This window comes from Ranitomeya imitator, chromosome 4 (assembly GCF_032444005.1).
Source record: "Ranitomeya imitator isolate aRanImi1 chromosome 4, aRanImi1.pri, whole genome shotgun sequence".
Classification (NCBI taxonomy): Eukaryota; Metazoa; Chordata; class Amphibia; order Anura; family Dendrobatidae; genus Ranitomeya; species Ranitomeya imitator.
Window position 1 is genome coordinate 635,417,623 of NC_091285.1, and position 22,976 is coordinate 635,440,598.

The following is a 22,976-nucleotide window of genomic DNA, read 5'->3' on the forward strand; positions in this document are numbered from 1 at the left end:
TTCCCTTTAATGTACCTTACGGTGAACTATCAATCATGACATCAACATTATAGTACACGAACATTTTGATCCATTTCATAAGCATATGGCATAATTTATATGAATTGTATTAGTTATCCTAATAATACTTATTGGTTATATTGCATCTCACATGTAAAGCGCCATGGAATAAATGGCGCTATAATAATTAATAATAATATCTCAGTAAGATGTAGTGGATCGTGTCGTTTACTCACCTACACCCCTTGAGATTGCTGGTTGGGGACTCTCTGTGCCGGCTTTTGGAGATTGAGTTGGGCTTCCAGTTTTTGTACTTTTAGACAAAGAGAGTCTAGAAGTTAGAGGCCTGTTTGGGGTTCCCCCCTTGGGTTTGCCGCTGGTGGAAGTGTCCATTGTGAGTTATCCTGCAGAGAGGGAGGATACGGTTATTAACTACTGGATGAAGAACATCTATCTGCTTCTAGACCGATTCCTCTTCATTTGGATAAATTGTGACCTTATAGAGAGGTCTACCCTATTCCTAGAGGTTTAGGGTTAACTTCCAGACATTGTGCCTCTCATCTTCCTTTTAATAACACATGTCTAATATTCTCTAGTCCTTGAGGTATTAATTATGCCGAGAAAGCCAGATGCTGCCTGAGCCTCCTAAACACTTCCCACACAGTCGCCTGAGATCTCCCTACTCCTACATCCTCATCACAGCACAGACACAAGTGTAGGACAGGTCTGTATGTACAAAGAAAGGGATGGCCGCTGCCTGCACTCTCACAATCCCATATTCACAAGTGTCAGGACTGGAGCAGGACCGTCATTTCAATTCAAGTAGTTTGCATTTGAATGGGCGCAACCATCCCCCCATAGCACACACACACAAAACCCTGGGACATAGGACCCAGCCTTGATTCCCAGGCTGCCTCATACGCTGACATCATTGACGCTATATATTCAGTATAAAGCTAGTCACAAGGGTTAAATGCAAAATAACACAGTGTGCGAATAGAGATTTGATAAGGGGATAGGATAGCATGAAAGTATGCACACACATAAAAGGAGAATATATATAAATATATAAGAAATAGTCTTAAGACAATGCTGTACCGACGCACGTACCTCTCTGTGCTGTCCGGGTGTGTGTCTGTGAGTCACTCCCTCCGTCACAAGTGTCACAGGGGGAAGAGGCAGAGATAGATGAGAACAGGGTACCACGGAGAATGAAAGAGTCCAATGGGAGGCGAGTGGCGCTTTTGGCGAGCTGCTCCTGGACATGCTCCCCCCCCCCCCCACTCTCCCTTGTAAAGGGTGGGTGATGTGAATATTCATACGCTCCCAAGGGGAGATTAACGCTTTCTATTATCCGTCAAAAGAGACGGCCGAGCAGATCAATAAAGCTTCCTCTACGACACGACAATACCCTATGCACCTACTCAAAGGAGGAGCAGCAGCAGCTGGAGCAGCCTCGCCGACACAGTGCGGAGCCCAAATAGAAGGGGCACTGTCTGCGGCAACACTGCACAACACACAGTCTACCCTGAAACAAGTGCAGAGTAGGCCCCATATCCAGGCTGCCCACCCACCCCGCGCCAAGCTGCCTGGCAACAATCATCTATTTGTTTGCAATAAGAGAATTTCAACGCTGATTTTCTTTTTTATCATTTCACATACAAGTCTAATTTCCCATCTTACAAATTGGCACAAAGGCTGATCCCTTCCTTTATTGAAAAGAAGAGAACATGTCTCCCACTTGTTTTTTTTACCTGGAGAAAGGTCCTGTTCGGCACCGAAACGCGTTGGCGAATGAAAAAACCTTTTTCATACTCCGGATCTCGTCCTTTATGTGAACGCAGCCAGCACATCGTGATAATCTCTGCTTTGCCAAATATGTCTCCCTATATATCATTATTATAAGATGCTAAAGTTTACAATCCATGCAGCCAATGGCTGTGAGTCACATAGACTGGCCTGGATTTACATGCATTGCCTCCACCTTTCATTATGAAGGGTAGTTGTTATCCAACCCCACACATACCAAGGGTAGGCCATGAGTCAGAACACAGTTATATATTAGAATGAGTAAGAAACCAAGAATATATATGATATATACATGCCTCAGTTGAGATTCAAACATATACAGTGGGGCAAAAAAGTATTTAGTCAGTCAGCAATAGTGCAAGTTCCACCACTTAAAAAGATGATAGGCGTCTGTAATTTACATCATAGGTAGACCTCAACTATGGGAGACAAACTGAGAAAAAAAAATCCAGAAAATCACATTGTCTGTTTTTTTTAACATTTTATTTGCATATTATGGTGGAAAATAAGTATTTGGTCAGAAACAAAATTTCATCTCAATACTTTGTAATATATCCTTTGTTGGCAATGACAGAGGTCAAACGTTTTCTGTAAGTCTTCACAAGGTTGCCACACACTGTTGTTGGTATGTTGGCCCATTCTTCCATGCAGATCTCCTCTAGAGCAGTGATGTTTTTGGCTTTTCGCTTGGCAACACGGACTTTCAACTCCCTCCAAAGGTTTTCTATAGGGTTGAGATCGGGAGACTGGCTAGGCCACTCCAGGACCTTGAAATGCTTCTTACTTAGCCACTCCTTCGTTGCCCTGGTGGTGTGCTTTGGATCATTGTCATGTTGAAAGACCCAGCCACGTTTCATCTTCAATGCCCTTGCTGATGGAAGGAGGTTTGCACTCAAAATCTCACGATACATGGCCCCATTCATTCTTTCATGTACCCGGATCAGTCGTCCTGGCCCCTTTGCAGAGAAGCAGCCCCAAAGCATGATGTTTCCACCACCATGCTTTACAGTAGGTATGGTGTTTGATGGATGCAACTCAGTATTCTTTTTCCTCCAAACACGACAAGTTGTGTTTCTACCAAACAGTTCCAGTTTGGTTTCATCAGACCATAGGACATTCTCCCAAAACTCCTCTGGATCATCCAAATGCTCTCTAGCAAACTTCAGATGGGCCCGGACATGTACTGGCTTAAGCAGTGGGACTCGTCTGGCACTGCAGGATCTGAGTCCATGGTGGCGTAGTGTGTTACTTATGGTAGGCATTGTTACATTGGTCCCAGCTCTCTGCAGTTCATTCACTAGGTCCCCCCGCGTGGTTCTGGGATTTTTGCTCACCGTTCTTGTGATCATTCTGACCCCACGGGGTGGGATTTTGCGTGGAGCCCCAGATCGAGGGAGATTATCAGTGGTCTTGTATGTCTTCCATTTTCTAATTATTGCTCCCACTGTTGATTTCTTCACTCCAAGCTGGTTGGCTATTGCAGATTCAGTCTTCCCAGCCTGGTGCAGGGCTACAATTTTGTGTCTGGTGTCCTTTGACAGCTCTTTGGTCTTCACCATAGTGGAGTTTGGAGTCAGACTGTTTGAGGGTGTGCACAGGTGTCTTTTTATACTGATAACAAGTTTAAACAGGTGGCATTACTACAGGTAATGAGTGGAGGAAAGAGGAGACTCTTAAAGAAGAAGTTACAGGTCTGTGAGAGCCAGAAATCTTGATTGTTTGTTTCTGACCAAATACTTATTTTCCACCATAATATGCAAATAAAATGTTAAAAAAAAAAACAGACAATGTGATTTTCTGGATTTTTTTTTCTCAGTTTGTCTCCCATAGTTGAGGTCTACCTATGATGTAAATTACAGACGCCTATCATCTTTTTAAGTGGTGGAACTTGCACTATTGCTGACTGACTAAATACTTTTTTGCCCCACTGTATACTTCTAAGTTACACTTCTGCAACAGAAATTAGAGCTATTCTAGCTTACTCGCTCATCGTATTCTGACTGTGTGCCAACTTACGTAAACGAAAAAACAAGTAAGTTCTCAACTGGGCACTTTTCACTGACCTTATTCTGTATTTTACACTGGGCAATGATTGTGAACGATTGCTATGACAGTCATTTCCTTGCAACCTTAACGCTTTCACACGTTGACGTAACTGTACGTAACAGTCAGGGTGCTCGTGTATGGAGGGTGACAGGAGCGGAGTCCACTCCATATGCGGCAGATGTCGGCTGTAATATATCTGCTGGCATCTGCCTCTAACAGCAATAAGCACTAGCTGCGATTGCTACTGTTTAACTACCTAAATGCCACTGACAATCTGTGGCATTTAAATATCGTGATCGCCGGTGTTTGCACTCTAGAGATATGATTGTCGGGCACCGATGGGATGCCATGGCAGCCATAGACCTTATGAAGATATCGGTACTCCTGTGAAGCTAAGCTATAGGCTGAGCTTCAAAGAAGATTGCCATTTAGGCTACGTTCACATTTGCGTTGTGCGATGTTGCGTCGGCGACACAACGCAAACAAAAACGCACGCTAAAACGCATAGTTTTGCGATGCATGCGTCCTTTTTTTCCGAATTTTGGATGCAAAAAAAATGCATCTTGCTGCGTCCTCTGCGCCCTAACGCTTGTGGCAAAAAAAACCGCATGCATCGCAAAACGCATGCAAACGCATGTCCATGCGCCCCCATGTTAAATATAGGGGCGCATGGCGGATGCGTCGCCGCTGCTGCGCCCGACGCAGCCCGGCAGAACGCAAATGTGTACGTAGCCTTATTCCATGTATTACTGCAGTACTTTCGTTATGCAGTACGTAGCATAAGCAAATAAACAGATTAACCCCTTTACCCCCAAGGGTGGTTTGCACGTTAATGACCAGGCCAATTTTTACAATTCTGACCACTGTCCCTTTATGAGGTTATAACTCCGAAACGCTTCAACGGATCCTGGTGATTCTGACATTGTTTTCTCGTGACATATTGTACTTCATGATAGTGGTAAAATTTCTTTGATAGTACCTGCGTTTATTTGTGAAAAAAACGGAAATTTGGCGAAAATTTTGAAAATTTCGCAATTTTCAAACTTTGAATTTTTATGCAATTAAATCACAGAGATATGTCACACAAAATACTTAATAAGTAACATTTCCCACATGCCTCCTTTACATCAGCATAATTTTGGAACCAATTTTTTTTTTTGTTAGGGAATTATAAGGGTTAAAAGTTGACCAGCAATTTCTCATTTTTACAACACCATTTTTTTTAGGGACCACGTCTCATTTGAAGTCATTTTGAGGGGTCTATATGATAGAAAATGCCCAAGTGTGACACCATTCTAAAAACTGCACCCCTCAAGGTGCTCAAAACCACATTCAAGAAGTTTATTAACCCTTCAGGTGTTTAATAGGAATTTTTGGAATGTTTAAATAAAAATGAACATTTAACTTTTTTACACAAAAAATTTACTTCAGCTCCAATTTGTTTTATTTTACCAAGGGTAACAGGAGAAATTGGACCCAAAAAGTTGTTGTCCAATTTGTCCTGAGTACGCTGATACCCCATATGTGGCAGTAAACCACTGTTTGGGCGCATGGGAGAGCTCGGAAGGGAAAGAGCGCTATTTGACTTTTCAATGCAAAATTGACAGGAATTGAGATGGGACGCCATGTTGCGTTTGGAGAGCCACTGATGTGCCTAAACATTGAAACCCCCCACAAGTGACACCATTTTGGAAAGTAGACCCCCTAAGGAACTTATCTGGATGTGTGGTGAGCACTTTGACCCACCAAGTGCTTCACAGAAGTTTATAATGCAGAACCGTAAAAATAAAAAATCATATTTTTTCACAAAAATTATATTTTTGCCCCCAATTTTTTATTTTTCCAAGGGTAAGAGAAGAAATTGGACCTCAAAAGTTGTTGTCCAATTTGGCCTGAGTACGCTGATACCCCATATGTGGCAGTAAACCACTGTTTGGGCGCATGGGAGAGCTCGGAAGGGAAGGAGCGCTATTTGACTTTTCAATGCAAAATTGACAGGAATTGAGATGGGACGCCATGTTGCGTTTGGAGAGCCACTGATGTGCCTAAACGTTGAAACCCCCCACAAGTGACACCATTTTGGAAAGTAGACCCCCTAAGGAACTTATCTAGAGGTGTGGTGAGCACTTTGACCCACCAAGTGCTTCACAGAAGTTTATAATGCAGAACCGTAAAAATAAAAAATCATATTTTTTCACAAAAATTATATTTTTGCCCCCAATTTTTTATTTTTCCAAGGGTAAGAGAAGAAATTGGACCTCAAACGTTGTTGTCCAATTTGTCCCGAGTACGCTGATACCCCATATGTGGCAGTAAACCACTGTTTGGGCGCATGGGAGAGCTCGGAAGGGAAGGAGCGCCGTTTGACTTTTCAATGCAAAATTGACAGGAATTGAGATGGGACGCCATGTTGTGTTTGGAGAGCCACTGATGTGCCTAAACATTGAAACCCCCCACAAGTGACACCATTTTGGAAAGTAGACCCCCTAAGGAACTTATCTGGATGTGTGGTGAGCACTTTGACCCACCAAGGGCTTCACAGAAGTTTATAATGCAGAGCCATAAAAATAAAACAAAATTTTTTTCCCACAAAAATTATTTTTTAGCCCCCAGTTTTGTATTTTCCCTAGGGTAACAGGAGAAATTGGACCCCAAAAGTTGTTGTCCAATTTGTCCTGAGTACGCTGATACCCCATATGTGGGGGGGAACCACCGTTTGGGCGCATGGGAGGGTTCGGAAGGGAAGGTGCGCCATTTGGAATGCAGACTTAGATGGAATGGTCTGCAGGCGTCACATTGCGTTTGCAGAGCCCCTAATGTACCTAAACAGTAGAAACCCCCCACAAGTGACACCATTTTGGAAAGTAGACCCCCTAAGGAACTCATCTTGATGTGTTGTGAGAGCTTTGAACCCCCAAGTATTTCACTACAGTTTATAACGCAGAGCCATGCAAATAAAAAATATTTTTTTTTCCACAAAAATTATATTTTAGCCCCCAGTTTTGTATTTTTCCAAGGTTAGCAGGAGAAATTGGACCCTAAATGTTGTTGTCCAATTTGTCCTGAGTACGCTGATACCCGATATGTGGGGGGGAACCACCGTTTGGGCGCATGGGAGGGCTCGGAAGGGAAGGAGCATCATTTGGAATGCAGACTTAGATGGATTGGTCTGCAGGCGTCACATTACGTTTGCAGAGCCCCTAATGTACCTAAACAGTAGAAACCCCCCACAAGTGACCCCATATTGGAAACTAGACCCCTCAATGAACTTATCTAGATGTGTTGTGAGAACTTTGAACCCCCAAGTGTTTCACTACAGTTTATAACGCAGAGCCGTGAAAATAAAAAATCTTTTTGTTTTCCCACAAAAATTATTTTTTAGCCCCCAGTTTTGTATTTTCCCAAGGGTAACAGGAGAAATTGGTCCACAAAAGTTGTTGTCCAATTTGTCCTGAGTACGCTGATACCCCATATGTTGGGGTAAACCCCTGTTTGGGCACACAGGAGAGCTCGGAAGGGAAGGAGCACTGTTTTACTTTTTCAACGCAGAATTGGCTGGAATTGAGATCGGACGCCATGTCGTGTTTGGAGAGCCTCTGATGTGCCGAAACAGTGGAAACCCCCCAGTTATAACTGAAACCCTAATCTAAACACACCCCTAACACTAATTCCAACGGTAACCCTAACCACACCTCTAACCCTGACACACCCCTAACCCTAATCCCAACCCTATTCCCAACTGTAAATGTAATCTTAACCCTAACTTTAGCCCCAACCCTAACTGTAGCCCCAACCCTAGCCCTAACCCTAGCCCTAACCCTAGCCCTAACACTAACCCTAGCCCTAACCCTAGCCCTAACCCTAACCCTAGCCCTAACCCTAGCCCTAACCCTAGCCCTAGCCCTAACCCTAGCCCTAACCCTAGCCCTAACCCTAGCCCTAATGGGAAAATGGAAATAAATACATTTTTTTTTATTTTTCCCTAACTAAGGGGGTGATGAAGGGGGGTTTGATTTACTTTTATAGCGAGTTTTTTAGCGGATTTTTATGATTGGCAGCCGTCACACACTGAAAGACCCTTTTTATTGCAAAAAATATTTTTTGCAATACCACATTTTGAGAGCTATAATTTTTCCATATTTTGGTCCACAGAGTCATGTGAGGTCTTGTTTTTTGCGGGACGAGTTGACGTTTTTATTGAAAACATTTTTGGGCACGTGACTTTTTTTATCGCTTTTTATTCCGATTTTTGTGAGGAAGAATGACCAAAAGCCAGCTATTCATGAATTTCTATTGGGGGAGGCGTTTATACCGTTCCGCGTTTGGTAAAATTGATAAATCAGTTTTATTCTTCGGGTCAGTACGATTACAGCGATACCTCATTTATATCATTTTTTTATGGTTTGGTGCTTTTATACGATAAAAACTATTTTACAGAAAAAATAATTATTTTTGCATCGCTTTATTCTCAGGACTATAACTTTTTTATTTTTTTGCTGATGATGCTGTATGGCGGCTCTTTTTTTGCGGGACAATATGACGCTTTCAGCGGTACCATGGTTATTTATATCTGTCCTTTTGATCGCGTGTTATTCCACTTTTTGTTCGGCGGTATGATAATAAAGCGTTGTTTTTTGCCTCGTTTTTTTTTTTTTTTCTTACGGTGTTTACTGAAGGGGTTAACTAGTGGGACAGTTTTATAGGTCGGGTCGTTACGGACGCGGCGATACTAAATATGTGTACTTTTATTGTTTTTTTTTTTTTATTTAGATGAAGAAATGTATTTATGGGAATAATATTTTTTTTTTTTTTCATTATTTTGGAATATTTTTTTTTATTTTTTTTACACATTTGGAAAATTTTTTTTTTACTTTTTTACTTTGTCCCAGGGGGGGACATCACAGATCAGTGATCTGACAGTTTGCACAGCACTCTGTCAGATCACTGATCTGACATGCAGCGCTGCAGCCTTCACAGTGCCTGCTCTGAGCAGGCTCTGTGAAGCCACCTCCCTCCCTGCAGGACCCGGATCCGCGGCCATCTTGGATCCGGGGCTGGAGGGAGCAGGGAGGGAGGTGAGACCCTCGCAGCAACGCGATCACATCGCGTTGCTCCGGGGGTCTCAGGGAAGCCCGCAGGGAGCCCCCTCCCTGCGCGGTGCTTCCCTGCACCGCCGGCACATCGCGATCATCTTTGATCGCGGTGTGCCAGGGGTTAATGTGCCGGGGGCGGTCCGTGACCGCTCCTGGCACATAGTGCCGGATGTCAGCTGCGATAAGCAGCTGACACCCGGCCGCGATCGGCCGCGCTTCCCCCGTGAGCGCGGCCGATCGGCTATGACGTACTATCCCGTCCAGGGTCAGATAAGCCCAGGGCACCTCGACGGGATAGTACGTCTAAGGTCACAGAGGGGTTAAAGTCCCCAAAGGAAACTAAAAATAAAATAAGTTTTAAAGAATATTAAAAAGCATAACTTTAAATCACCCTCCCTTTTCCCAGTTTTAAAAACAAAGAAATAACAAAAAATATCATTGATATCACCTCCCCTATAAAAGTCTGGTTTTACAAAATATAATATTACTTAAATCATGTGTTGAATGCCGAGAATGGAGGAAAAAAAAAAATCAAACATCAGAATTGCAATTTTTCAGTCACTGCGGTTATCTCCCCAAAAAAGGCAATGAAAAGTTCTCAACATGTCATATGTAGCCCAAATGGTATTAATAAAAATGTCAGTTCGGCGCGCAAAAAGTAAGCTTTCACACGCAACTCAATCGATGGGAAAAATAAGAAAAGTTATGGGTCTCAGTAAAAGAGACAAATACATATGTTTTATACAAATTTCTGATTTTTTTTCAAGATACAAAATAATAATAATAATAATAATAAAGTATAAAAGTTTGGTATCGCCGTAATTGTAGTTAGCTGGAGAATCATGTTGCTGGATCGTTTTCACTGCACAATGAATGCAAAAATCAAAACCCCAAAAACAATGGTGAAATTGCAGGGTTTTTTCAGTTTCACTCCACTTTGAATTTTTTTTTTCACATTTTTCAATCTAATATATAAAGCTGAATAGCTGAATGTGTGTGTGTATGTGTGTGTGTGTGTATGTATGTATGTCCGGGATTGGCATCTGCACCGTCGCAGCTACAGCCACAAAATTTTGCACAGTCACACTTCTGGACCCCGAGAGCGTCATAGGCTATGTTGTGAGGCGAAATTTTAACCCCGCGCATTCCAATTCACCAATTTTGCCCCTATCTACATAATGGGGAAAAAAGTGAAAGGAAAAGTGTTGGAGGCGTCGCAGCTACAGCCACAAAATTTTGCACAGTCACACGTCTGGACCCTGAGAGCATTATAGGCTATGTTGTGAGGTGAAATTTTAACCCTGTGCTTTCCAATTCACCAAACAATTTTGCCCCTATCTACATAATGGGGAAAAAGTGAAAGGAAAAGTGTTGTAGGCGTCGCAGCTACAGCCACAAAATTTTGCACAGTCACACGTCTGGACCCCGAGAGCGTCATAGGCTATGTTGTGAGGTGAAATTTTAACCCCGCACTTTCCAATTCACCAAACAATTTTGTCCCTATCTACATAATGGGGAAAAAGTGAAAGGAAAAGTGTTGGAGGCGTCGCAGCTACAGCCACAAAATTTTGCACAGTCACACCTCTGGACCCCGAGAGCGTCATAGGCTATGTTGTGAGGTGAAATTTTAACCCCGCGCTTTCCAATTCACCAAACAATTTTGTCCCTATCTACATAATGGGGAAAAGTGAAAGGAAAAGTGTTGGAGGCAAATTGACAGCTGCCAGATGTGAACAAGGGGGACTTAAAGAATGAGAGCCAAAGAGTATATACCGTACAGTTGCTAAGGTGGGGCCCCGACATGGGATACTCACCACACACGGGGAAATGAACACACACACAAAATGCGCCACACACTACCACGTGCTTGAACACATATTACCCTCATGTTGTGAATTCCGCTCTTGGGCTCCCTCCGGTGGTTGTAAGTGGCACTTTTGTGAGTTCTGCTCTTGGGCTCCCTCTTGTGGTTTCAAGTGGTATGGCTGCTCCTTGGAGTTAGCTGTCATCAGCTGCCTCCACTTATCTTCTTTTCTGCTCGGCTATTTAGGTCTGGCTGTTCCTTCAGCTAGTGCCACTTGTAAATGGTTTCTGGTTGGATTCACATCTCTTTGGATTTCCCTGTTTTCCTGACCAGTTCAGCAAAGCTAAGTTCTTACTTGCTCTGTTCTGTTCACAGATTGTGGACTTATCCGTTCAGTGCTCTTTCCATGCTTGTCCAGCTTATCAGTATGAATTAATTCTGTCTTGCTGGAAGCTCTGGGAAGCAGATTTACCCTCCACACCTTTAGTCAGGTGTGGAGATTTTTAATAAACTCTGCGCGGATTTTTGTAGTGTTTTATACTGACCGCACAGTATTCCATCCTGTCCTATCTATCAAGCTAAACTGGCCTCCTGTGCTCATCCTGGTTTCATTCTGTGATATAGCAAATCCCAAAATCATATTAATAGTCTGGAGAGGAACACATGTGTGTTATATATAGCCAGACACATCAAATCCGCTCCATAGAATCTAAATAAAAATAGGAGAACCCGGAGCATAATATAAACAATTGCTTTATTGGTACAAAATTTAAAAAAGACATATATCAGCAATACTTAAGGTGCAAATTTTCCCATGATAGACATAGATAAAGGGGAGACCCACCCCTCTGGAATCCACATGCTGCACAAATGAACATGGAAGGAGGAGAGTATAAAAAACCTTTCCATGCAATGTAACCTAGTGCAGCGGCAAGCTGACCAGTAATGAAGTCCCAGTCCAAATAGTCAAAGTATAGGTGTTGTAAGTCAACACGAATCAGCTTACCGACTCAGAGGGGAGACAGAGGAGGGGAATCCCACCAGGATAGCGTCCCCGACGCGCGTTTCGCGGCTTAAACACGCCGCTTCTTGTTATATATAGAAGATGACATACAGGTATATACTATATACAGGGGAGATGACACACAGATATATACTATATACAGGAGAGATGACACACAGGTATATACTATATACAGGAGGAGATGACATACAGGTATATGTTATATATAGAAGATGACATACAGGTATATACTATATACAGGAGGAGATTACACACAGATATATACTATATACAGGGGAGATGACGCACAGGTATATACTATATACAGGAGGAGATGACATACAGGTATATACTATATATAGAAGGAGATGACATACAGGTATATACTATATATACTAGATGATGACATACAGATATATACTATATACAGGGGAGATGACACACAGCAGGTATATACTATATTCAGGTGAGATGACATACAGGTATATACTATATACAGGAGATGACATACAGGTGTATACTATATATAAGGGAGATGACAAACATGTATATACTGAGGTGAAAATGAGAGGTGTGAGGTGAAAATGAAAAGGTGTGAGTGCAAAATGAGAGGAGTGAGGGAAAATAGTACAGTTATCGGAAAATGACAGATGTGAGGTCGAAATGACAAGTGTTAGGGGGGAATGAGAGGAGTGAGTGAGAAAATGAGAGGTGTGAGGGAGAAAATGAGAGATGTGAGGGGGAAAATGAAAGATGTGATTGGGAAAATGAGAGGCGTGATGGGAAAATAAGAGAAGTGAGGTGCTATAACTAACCACAGATATTTACTATGCCCAGGCAACGCCGGGCTCTTCAGCTAGTATATTATAAAGTAAAATTGGCGGAGAGTGATAAAATGTACAGACGTGCGAGTCACATCAGAAGCTTGTTTTACAGCAGTTTTATAGTTGGATGGGTGTAGTGTCCCTAATTCTGAGTGCACAGAGAGCAGACACATCACCCCTAGAATTACTACACTGTGCTCTCAATGACCGTATTGTCAGATGCTTTGCATATCTAGACCAACAGAACAACCTCTGAGACGGGTACTTTGCATGGCAGCTGCCTGTCCACACACATGTATTTGTAGCATCCCTTTCAGAAAGGAAGTCAAATGCGTCTGTGTCTGTGTATCATAGACAAAAAGCTTATTATTCTCCTGCTGTGAGCTAATATGGCGTCAGAGACATAATAAGTTAATAAATGACAGGAAATTACATATTGTTTGGGGTGACATTGCTGACATGTTCGTATTTGTTCAGGGAGCATGTCATTTTCTATCATTTCAACTCAATTGAACAGCTCTCTCCATTTGTGACCGAGCAAGCTTGTCTAACTCTTTTCATAGCTTTTTTTTATGACTACCTCTCTGTTCAGTGAAGTCTTTGACCTGTTTTATGCATCATTTGGGAGTCCTATGGACCAAACCATTGTTTGTGATCATACTAAAGGTACCGTCACATTTCGCGACGCTGCAGCGATCTAGACAACGATCCCAATCGCTGCAGCGTCGCCGTTTGGTCGCTGGAGAGCTGTCACACAGACAGTTCTCCAGCGACCAACGATGCCGAAGTCCCCGGGTAACCAGGGTAAACATCGGGTTACTAAGCGCAGGGCCGCGCTTAGTAATCCGATGTATACCCTGGTTACCAGCGTAAACGTAAAAAAAAAAACACTACATACTTTCATTCCGGTGTCTGTCCCCCCGGCGCTGTGCTTCTCTGCACTGACTGTGAGCGCCAGCCGGAAAGCAGAGCGGTGACGTCACCGCTGTGCTTTCCGGCCACAGTGCAGAGAAGCACAGCGCCGGGGGACAGACACCGGAATGTAAGTATGTAGTGTTTTTTTTTTTTTTACGTTTACGCTGGTAACCAGGGTAAACATTGGGTTACTAAGCGCGGCCCTGCGCTTAGTAACCCGATGTTTACCCTGGTTACCAGTGAAGACATCGCTGAATCGGCGTCACACACGCCGATTCAGCGATGTCTGCGGGAGTCCAGCGACAAAATAAAGTTCTGGACTTTCTGCTCCGACCAACGATGGCACAGCAGGATCCTGATCGCTGCTGCCTGTCAAACTCAACGATATCGCTAGCCAGGACGCTGCAACGTCACGGATCGCTAGCGATATCGTTCAGTGTGACGGTACCTTAACAATTGTGCTGGACATTCAGATATATCTAAAATTTCTAAACATCAATATTGTCTGATTATGTTAAAAAAATCGATCTTAGATTTTAATGGGACCAGCTTACTCTCTATTAAGTATGAGGACCACCTGAGTTTGTCCCAACAGATCTTGTCGAAAAGAATTAGGAATGTTGAATTTCGATGACCAATCCTTCCTTTTCCTTCCTGTCTGACCTCTGCTCTGCTTCACTTGCCCATTGAAAACAAATTTTCACTCAGTTGTACTGGGCATAATATGTGTATAGGGGTCAGCAGCAGTAGCTGTCTGCCGAATGAGCATTTGATTGAGCTTTTATCCTTTTGTGATCCAGATGAAGACACTTCATCAACCATTGATAATGTATTGTAGGATCCGAGCCTTGTGAAGGCACCTATTGTAGTAAACCTCAAAAAGGATACAACTTGAATTTTACAACTGCCCATAGCATCTATATCATATTCAAGAACTTTGAACTCAATGGAAGCTTGTTTGAGGGCAAGACATCAGCCATGGTACTGAATATCATAGCTTATTGGCGCTAGTGACATTGATGGTGAATCTGTCGATTGTGAGCCTAAAGGTGGACCTAAATCATGGTGGGTATAGAAAATGGCTGGTCTAGATATTAGTGAATCTAGATAATAGTGGGCATAGATAATGATTTAGCTTAAGTATTTCTGGGCCTAGGCAATGGTGGATATAGGTAATTGTGGGCAATGGTAACTCTAAATAAAGGGTGGTTTAAGGACTGATGGGTTTAGGCAATGGTGTAAGTATAGTAATGAACAAGTTATTGGGGCTTTTAGGTTAAAAAAAAGGTGTAACCTACACTTCCCAATGAGATTACTTTTCCTTGCAGACACTGCTTATTGGTTCAAGGAGCAATTTGCAATCCAATAAAAGTATTCCAAATAACTCACTAAATTATAAATAGTAGGCTGCTCTGGATATCTATCTATATCTATTAAATGGGTGTACAGGCCTCCAAGCAACTAATCTATATACTTGCCAAATATACAGGGACCCAAAAAAGTGGAAGGCAGCACTCCAGGTTTTACCAAAATATAAGTGGAGTGGTGCAACGTTTCGGCTTCCAAAAGCCTTTCTCAAGCAGTCTTGAGATGACAAACTAATGGGTTCTACTGAGCAAAGCTTATATCACCATTCATAGGTTTCCAAGGCATTGACCTTACCTCTATAGTCACACCTCTGTTACTCATAGTTTGCTTGCATTAGGGCTCACTTAGATGCTAGTTTTTCCTGTACTAGTTCTATGCATATATTTCACTGATAGTACATGTAACTATGATAGTCTGTGGTGGTGGGGCTATTCACATGTCCATGAATTTGTGCACACTGAATGGTCCTTGCAAAATTGTTGGGAGACGTCTGATATAAATCCATGTATCGGTTCACAGACTGATAGGAAAAGGTGGAGAAACATTTTTTTCCATCAGAGAAAAACTGATTAAACTCTGATGAAAATCAGTGCTGATACTTCAACCAATTTTCTCGAACGAGAAAATCACGAACATGTGCGTGAGTGCAGCGCCCCAGAGACCTGGTCGTTGCAGTAACGTCGCTCTGTCACTAAGGGGAGTGATGGTACGTCTGATGGCACTAAAGCAGTTCATCTGACCAGGTATCACAAGCACACACTGCACTTCACACTCCGGCCACTAGGGGGAGCAAAAGGCACTATTTACTAGGTCACTCCTCACACTGGTAAAACTAGGGGTTGGATAGGGAGTTAGGACAGAAGCTGACTGGGTTTTGCCCAGGCAACATCCCATGGCAGGGGATGTTGCGGGGGAGACTTCAGGGGAGTCCCTATCAGGTGTGGGAATCTGGCAGAGACTTAGCGACAAGAACAGAACGAAACGGAACCGCGCCTGCACTACCTTGCGGTGGTATCCTTAGAAAGGACACGAAGAGAAGGATATTGTGGACAGTGAGAAACGAGATCAAGCACAAAGGAGAGCCAGTAGGAGTCGTGCCCCGAGAACGGCAACATCCTGCTGAGGCGTGTAGCCGGTGACCGGAACACCGAGGAAGTAACTGACTTTATGCCTTACTTCAAATACCGCAGGACAGTTAATTATAGGTTGGCTGTCTACCATACATCACCTAAGCAGACATAGGGGGCAACCGTGGAGAGGGGCGTCTCTAGGGTCCCAGAATAGCTCCGAGCCTTCCCGTCAAACGGGTGCGTCCTAGCCATAACAAACTTGGAGGACGGAGAGAGAAAGAACGAGAACAGAAGTTGTGAGGACTATCCCGAATGCTCAGCAGGGAAGCACTACAACACACAGGCGCTAGTGGTAGGCAACGATTTCCACCTGCAAAGGGAACTCTGGATGTGCCTTCGGACCGGCCGGTCTCAGACAGCCCTGTTAACAGTGCTCTGGATTGAGGATCCTGAAGTCACCAGTAAAGAGGTAAAGAGACTGCAACCCTGTGTCCTCATTATTGTCTGCACCTCACACCATCGCCACCTACACCACTGGGAAGCCCTGGGGACTCACTTCACCTGTGGGGAGGTATACCATCTAGCTGCCATCACATCACCCCAGTGGACCCCGAGCAGCGTCGGTCGACCTGACCGAATACCACAGGTGGCGTCACGAAACCTTAGCCAACTTTCATCATCCCTTTTATTGGACGCCCCTTAGCAGGGTCACGGACCGGGTCCAGCCACCGTAACAACCCCAGAACTGAGCCAGAGAGGACCGGTACCGAGTAACCCACGGCCCTGCGTCTGGGGGCGCTCCATGAGCCCTTAGTGAACAAGGAGGGGGCATTACTAAGCTAATGTGAAACCGCCCAAATAACAGCCCACATGTATGCACCTTTAGAGCTTGCAATGTAATTTTTTTTAATGGATGTTATATTTCCTGAGGTATGGTGTGTTTTAATTGAGCCTTGGGTCTCTGGTCTACAATATTTTTTTTCCAATCATATTTTTGTGCCAGGTTATCACTTAAAAAGACTAAAATATGTGAACTAAACCAATGTGCTGAATCCCACACCCTAAATCATCTTCATCCATGGTGTTAGTTTGATGATCAGTGCGATATTATGTGAAGATGCCTCCATTACTCATGCAGTCGCTGAACCTCTCAAGTACCAGTTGTTATGGTAGTTTGTATAAAGGATGACAGGGAAACAATTATAGTTGTCACCTTGGGGAACAGAACACTAAGGTCCAACCCTGAATGTACTGATCACAGATGCTTAAAAGCTTGAAATATGAAAATAACCTATAGGGTGTGTATCCGAACTGTCCTGAGAAAGACTTATGTCATAGTCTCTTAAGGAGGACCTGTCACCAGGTCAAAACTGGGCAGTTTTTACTTTTATGTTATTCCCATTGCTCCTCTGAGTATTCTGTTTTTTATTTTTATTTTTTTTAGCATGCTATATGGTTCCAGAGATATGGACCTGTTTTGTTTTAGTGCTAATTTTTATGGTCTTTACACAAGGCCATGGTTCACTGAGTAATTATGCAGAGCAGCCTAAAGACACACCCCAAAGAACCTTGTGAGCCACAACACCTTAGATAGACCTGATGTGGAAATCTGTATGGAAAGTTTTAGGAGAAGCTCAAAAGGTTTAACACATTTGCCAGTTTTGATCAAATCAGGGAGTCGATCAATCATCAATCGGAGACAACGGCGCACAGCCAGTGTCTGTTAAGGTACCGTCACACTGAACGATATCGCTAGCGATCCGTGACGTTGCAGCGTCCTGGATAGCGATATCGTTCAGTTTGACACACAGCAGCGATCAGAATCCTGCTGTGATGTCGTTGGTCGCTGCAGAAAGTCCAGCACTTTATTTCGTCGCTGGACTTCCTGCTGACATCACTGAATCGGCGTGTGTGACGCCGATTCAGCGATGTCTTCGCTGGTAACCAGGGTAAACATCGGGTTACTAAGCGCAGGGCCGCGCTTAGTAACCCGATGTTTACCCTGGTTACCAGGGTAAAAGTAAAAAAAAAAAAAAACACTACATACTTACATTCCGCTGTCTGTCCCTCGGCGCTCTGCTTCTCTGCCCTGTGTAAGCACAGCGGCCGGAAAGCAGAGCGGTGACGTCACCGCTGTGCTTTCCGGCCGCTGTGCTTACACAGGGCAGAGAAGCAGAGCGCCGAGGGACAGACAGCGGAATGTAAGTATGTAGTGTTTGTTTGTTTTTTACTTTTACGCTGGTAACCAGGGTAAACATCGGGTTACTAAGCACGGCCCTGCGCTTAGTAACCCGATGTTTACCCTGGTTACCGGCATAGTTGGTCGCTGGAGAGCTGTCTGTGTGACAGCTCTCCAGCGACCAAACAGCGATGCTGCAGCGATCCGGATCGTTGTCGGTATCGCTGCAGCGTCGCTTAGTGTGACGGTACCTTTAGTGTACTGCTTGTCTGACTCTCAGATGCCCAGTCACAAGTTTTTATTACATCCACAAAGAAGGTGAAGTGGGAATGGTTTCTTACATTACATTACTTAAGACAGAAGATATTTAAGTTGGGAAAAACAAAATTGTAAATTCTGAATTCTGTCAAATTCCTTTCAAACTGGTTCTACCCAGTTTACCCTTCTTTCAAAAGCAAAGGAATGTTTAACAGACAGACACCTCTATATATGATACAACACCCTGTGTTAGTCGTTTTATTAATAACTCTTATAAAGCTAATACTAAAATACAAAATTAGTAGAGATATATAGGTAGATTTCCTTGTCTGAATAATAATCAAAGCAAAGTATAAATATTTACCATTACAGACCATAGAAATTAGCAATAATAAAAAGGTCCATACCTCCAGAACCGTCTGTCACATTTAAAGAAAAATCAAAATACTCAGGTGAGCAACGGGAAAAAAATAACAGCAAAAACTAGTCACTTTTGACTTGCTGATAGGTTTTCTTTAAAGGTCATTTCAACATAATTTTTTTAAATACATCACTATTTAATAGATGCTTGTCAGGGAGTTTAATTTGACAGGACTTTCTTTATCCCACAAATTCCTGATATCACAGGTCGTAAAGGTTGCGGGTACCATCCGCTGTGATCTTTGGAGCGAACAACTCTCTGCTACCCCCTATCGTCCGGACAATTACACGATCAATGGAGAAGGCCGCAGCCTGTTCGTGCCACTAGGCCGGCTATCAGAAAATGAATGGTGAGCCTATGGCATATGCACCTCCGGATTCTAACACCTGGAATATGTGTATATACCCCGATACGGTCACCACTAACTCTCCGATAACCCCAGACTACTCGCCACCACCACCACCAATCTGTCTTGGTCAATTGGACACTGATTACAGTAGCTTATCACTTTGAGGCGTAGTTTACAGAACTGAAGGAACAGAACTATTCTCCCCAGTCCCACAAGCTCGCTGCCTCGGGGTAATCCTTGACGCTGATCTCTCCTTCAAACCACATATCCAAGCCCTTTCCACTTCCTGCCGACTTCAACTCAAAAATATTTCACAAATCCGTTCATTCCTCAACCAAGAATCTGCAAAAACCCTAGTCCATGCCCTCATCATCTCTCGCCTTGACTACTGCAACCTCCTGCTCTGTGGCCTCCCCTCTAACACTCTCGCACCCCTCCAATCTATTCTGAACTCTGCTGCCCGACTTATCCACCTGTCCCCCCGCTACTCCCCGGCCTCTCCCCGTCTGTCAATCCCTTCACTGGCTTCCCATTGCCCAGAGACTCCAGTACAAAACCCTAACCATGACGTACAAAGCCATCCACAACCTGTCTCCTCCATACATCTGTGACCTCGTCTCCCGGTACTTTCCTGCACGCAACCTCCGATCCTCACAAGACCTCCCTCTCTACTCCCCTCTTATCTCCTCTTCACACAATCTCATACAAGATTTCTCTAGTGCATCCCCCCTACTCTGGAACCCTCTACCGCAACACATCAGACTCTCGCCTACCATCGAAACCTTCAAAAAGAACCTGAAGACCCACCTCTTCCGGCAAGCCTACAACCTGCAGTAACCACCGATCGACCAAACTTCTGCATGACCAGCTCTATCCTCACCTACTGTATTCTCACCTATCCCTTGTAGATTGTGAGCCTTCGCGGGCAGGGTCCTCCCTCCTCCTGTACCAGTTTTGACTTGTATTGTTTAACATTATTGTACTTGTTTTTATTATGTATACCCCTCCTCACATGTAAAGCGCCATGGAATAAATGGCGCTATAACAATAAATAATAACTATTAAATGTTATATTTAATCTAAAGGGAGGCAGTGTTTATGAAAAATATACAAAACATTTTACAAGGGGAACAAAACCGTGCAGCATAAACAGTTACAGAAAATAAAAGGGATTAACAAGAGAATTTGCAACACCGATCGCTAAGAGAATTCAGTTTAGCTGAAGGAGAGTGCTTCAATTTGGCCATCAATTAACGGGATCCCTGCATACAAAATATGTAACTTTCTGCACTAACACACATCATAAGTGATCTTGATCTTTTATCAGACCCAGAGTCCCGCCCACACACCCCTTTGTGATGACCTCACATGGGCCAGGTTGTGGGCTGGTCTCAGCCCCTCATTATTTTAAGAAATTGTAGAAGTTTGAGACTGATGTCATCTTTTGTATCTGGATTTTATCTACGCTTAGAGGCCAAACATAGCCTAGTTGCTGGTGGTTATATGGTACCTATGGATTTGAGGCTTTTTGGAAGGGGTTATAATTAAGAGAAAATAAGTGTATTTTTGCCTAGTTATTCCGGTCCTGAAAATGTACGTCTCATTAATATTGGATGTATAGAAATTTAAATATTCCATATTTTCTCCTGGACACATACTGTCTGCCCTCTCATTGTAACTGCAGTGATCATGGCTATTTGAAAAGGATGCGAGATCTTCTTTGATTACCCTCAAAATCTAATAAGCCTTTTCCTGTCTCTCTCTCTGTGCACTATACACATTCTTTTTAGTCACCTGGACATAAAAAAGAATCCTTGCATTCTAATTAAGCTGTTTCACATCTCTTTGTGCACTTCCATTTTACATAAAGGCAGGTTTGAGTGCTAGCTCCTGTCTCCTTATGACAAATGGTACAGGAAAGAAGAAAGGGAGGGGGGATATGAGAGACCTCAAGGATTTTTCATATTTTCTATGACAATGCTCTTGAGTGGTCTCAGAGGTATTTGTGTGCAACAATTACAGAATAAGTTATCAGACATATGACATGAAGCCTAATCCAAAATATGTAACACAGCCCCATTTGCCACATAACATTTGTAACACTAGTGACAACAACCACCAGACCCAAATCCAACCACCGCCTCTGGACGCCCTGTAGCTATGCCCCTGGGGGTTGTTACCTCTATGTTCTCAGACTTCTGGTTATGATTTCATACTTTATCCTGTACTCTTACCATCTGCCTCCTCTACACTATTCTGTTAGAAGGTATATTTTTGGTAATATGCCATTCAATGTAGCATGCCATGATTCATGCGGAGTCTGACTTTGTTTGAAGATGTAGACATAATTGGTCTCCATATAAGTTTTCGAAGCCATATTATGGCTCTGAACATCTGAGGCATAACATAATGTGTAGGTGTTGAATGTCCCCACATGTACATTGTTGCTCTTTTTGTTACTTATTTTGCCTCCCTTAATCAAATAATCTCAGGAAGCTTTTATTTTTAACAATTGGACTCAATTGTAAAAAAATAATTAAATAAAAAATGTGTGTCATTAGACTGTCACCATTCTTTGTTTTTTTTTTTATAAAGAATGTTGGGGGGAACATTTGGCGGTATGGGGCCAATCTAAAGATTATCACATTGGCCCTATATCTATAATGAATGGTAGCACATGGACGATGAAAATGGACAGCGCATTTTTTTTTTAAACTTAAATATAATACTAAATATAAAAAGGATTGTCTAAAGCTAGGATAAAAGTGTCTGATTTTGTTTCAGACATATATACTGCCACTCCTTTCTATAGGCAGTATCTGGTATTGCAGGTCAGACCAATGCTGTTTCTGGCATAAAAGACCCTTCTATTTAAAGGGTATCAGTCAACAGGTTTTGGACACCCATTCTTATGGTGGCAAAATGTAAGAGCAGAAACAGTAATTTCGTTGAAGTGTCACTTACTGGGCCGCTTGCTATAGTTTCAAAGGGAGATTACCACTCGTTAACTTGAGGTCGTACACAGCATAATTAAGCCTACAGTTTGGTGCCTTGGATACCCGGACACCATTGTTAATTAGGCCACAGGACAGTTTGCTTCTCATGACCCCTCTACGCGCGTCTTTGTAGATGTGTCTATAGAAAGGTATTGTCTACTGATAGATGGAGTCCTATAATAAACCAGTATGGGGATACAGACTGTAAGGTTGGCTGCTCATATAATGATATAAAGATTGGTCAAGGGTGATAACAGAATGTAAAATCCTGCATAAAAAACCAATACAACCTAGACAAATATTTTGGCGTATAAAAAAAACATCAGGAGAACCACCACCCATTCTCATCGCCAGTGCCACCGCCACATCCAGACGTTACGTCATCCACCTCCCCCCCCCCCCCGCAGTCATAAACACAGCATCTATGTATATACTTCAACCCTATCATCAGCTCCCCCCTCATATTGCAATACCTTCCAGGTAAACGCCGCTCAGGTACAGTGAGCACAGTGTGTACGTCTTCCCCTCGCTCCCAGCTCCACCTCTGGCTCGTATTCAGAACTGGGTCACACAACAGGATCATCTAGACGACGTCACATCATGTTGGCATTTATATCGTACAGCGACAAAAGTGACACACACAGGAGTAGCCTATAATCTATAGACCCCGTCCCTCCCTGCTGAAGGTGACAGGACGTGCTAATTCATGGATTTGATCATCAGGTGGCAGTGTTGTCCTCTGCACACGATATCAAGCCATGTCTCAGATGTGATCATTAACCCCTGCAAAGGACTGTGCAACCCCCACCTTGCTGAAGGATCCATCTCCATGGAAATATGG

General features: G+C 43.2%; 1 protein-coding gene across 2 annotated transcripts in view; it reads right to left on the reverse strand.

Annotated features, from left to right (window-relative positions):
• Nucleotides 1-22,762, reverse strand: part of PRR36 (proline rich 36) — a 90,051-nt gene extending 67,289 nt beyond the window's left edge. The window contains exons 1-2 of one of the 2 annotated variants that reach the window (XM_069766799.1): nucleotides 22,609-22,762; nucleotides 237-404 (exon numbers count right to left, since the gene is read on the reverse strand). In XM_069766799.1, coding sequence (XP_069622900.1) covers nucleotides 237-393 — 157 coding nt within the window. In that variant the 5' untranslated portion in view covers nucleotides 394-404; nucleotides 22,609-22,762. Of the gene's footprint in view, nucleotides 1-236; nucleotides 405-1,110; nucleotides 1,419-22,608 lie in introns of those variants that run through there. The other variant, XM_069766798.1, reaches the window with a different exon arrangement.
• Nucleotides 22,763-22,976: the final 214 nt, after the last annotated feature.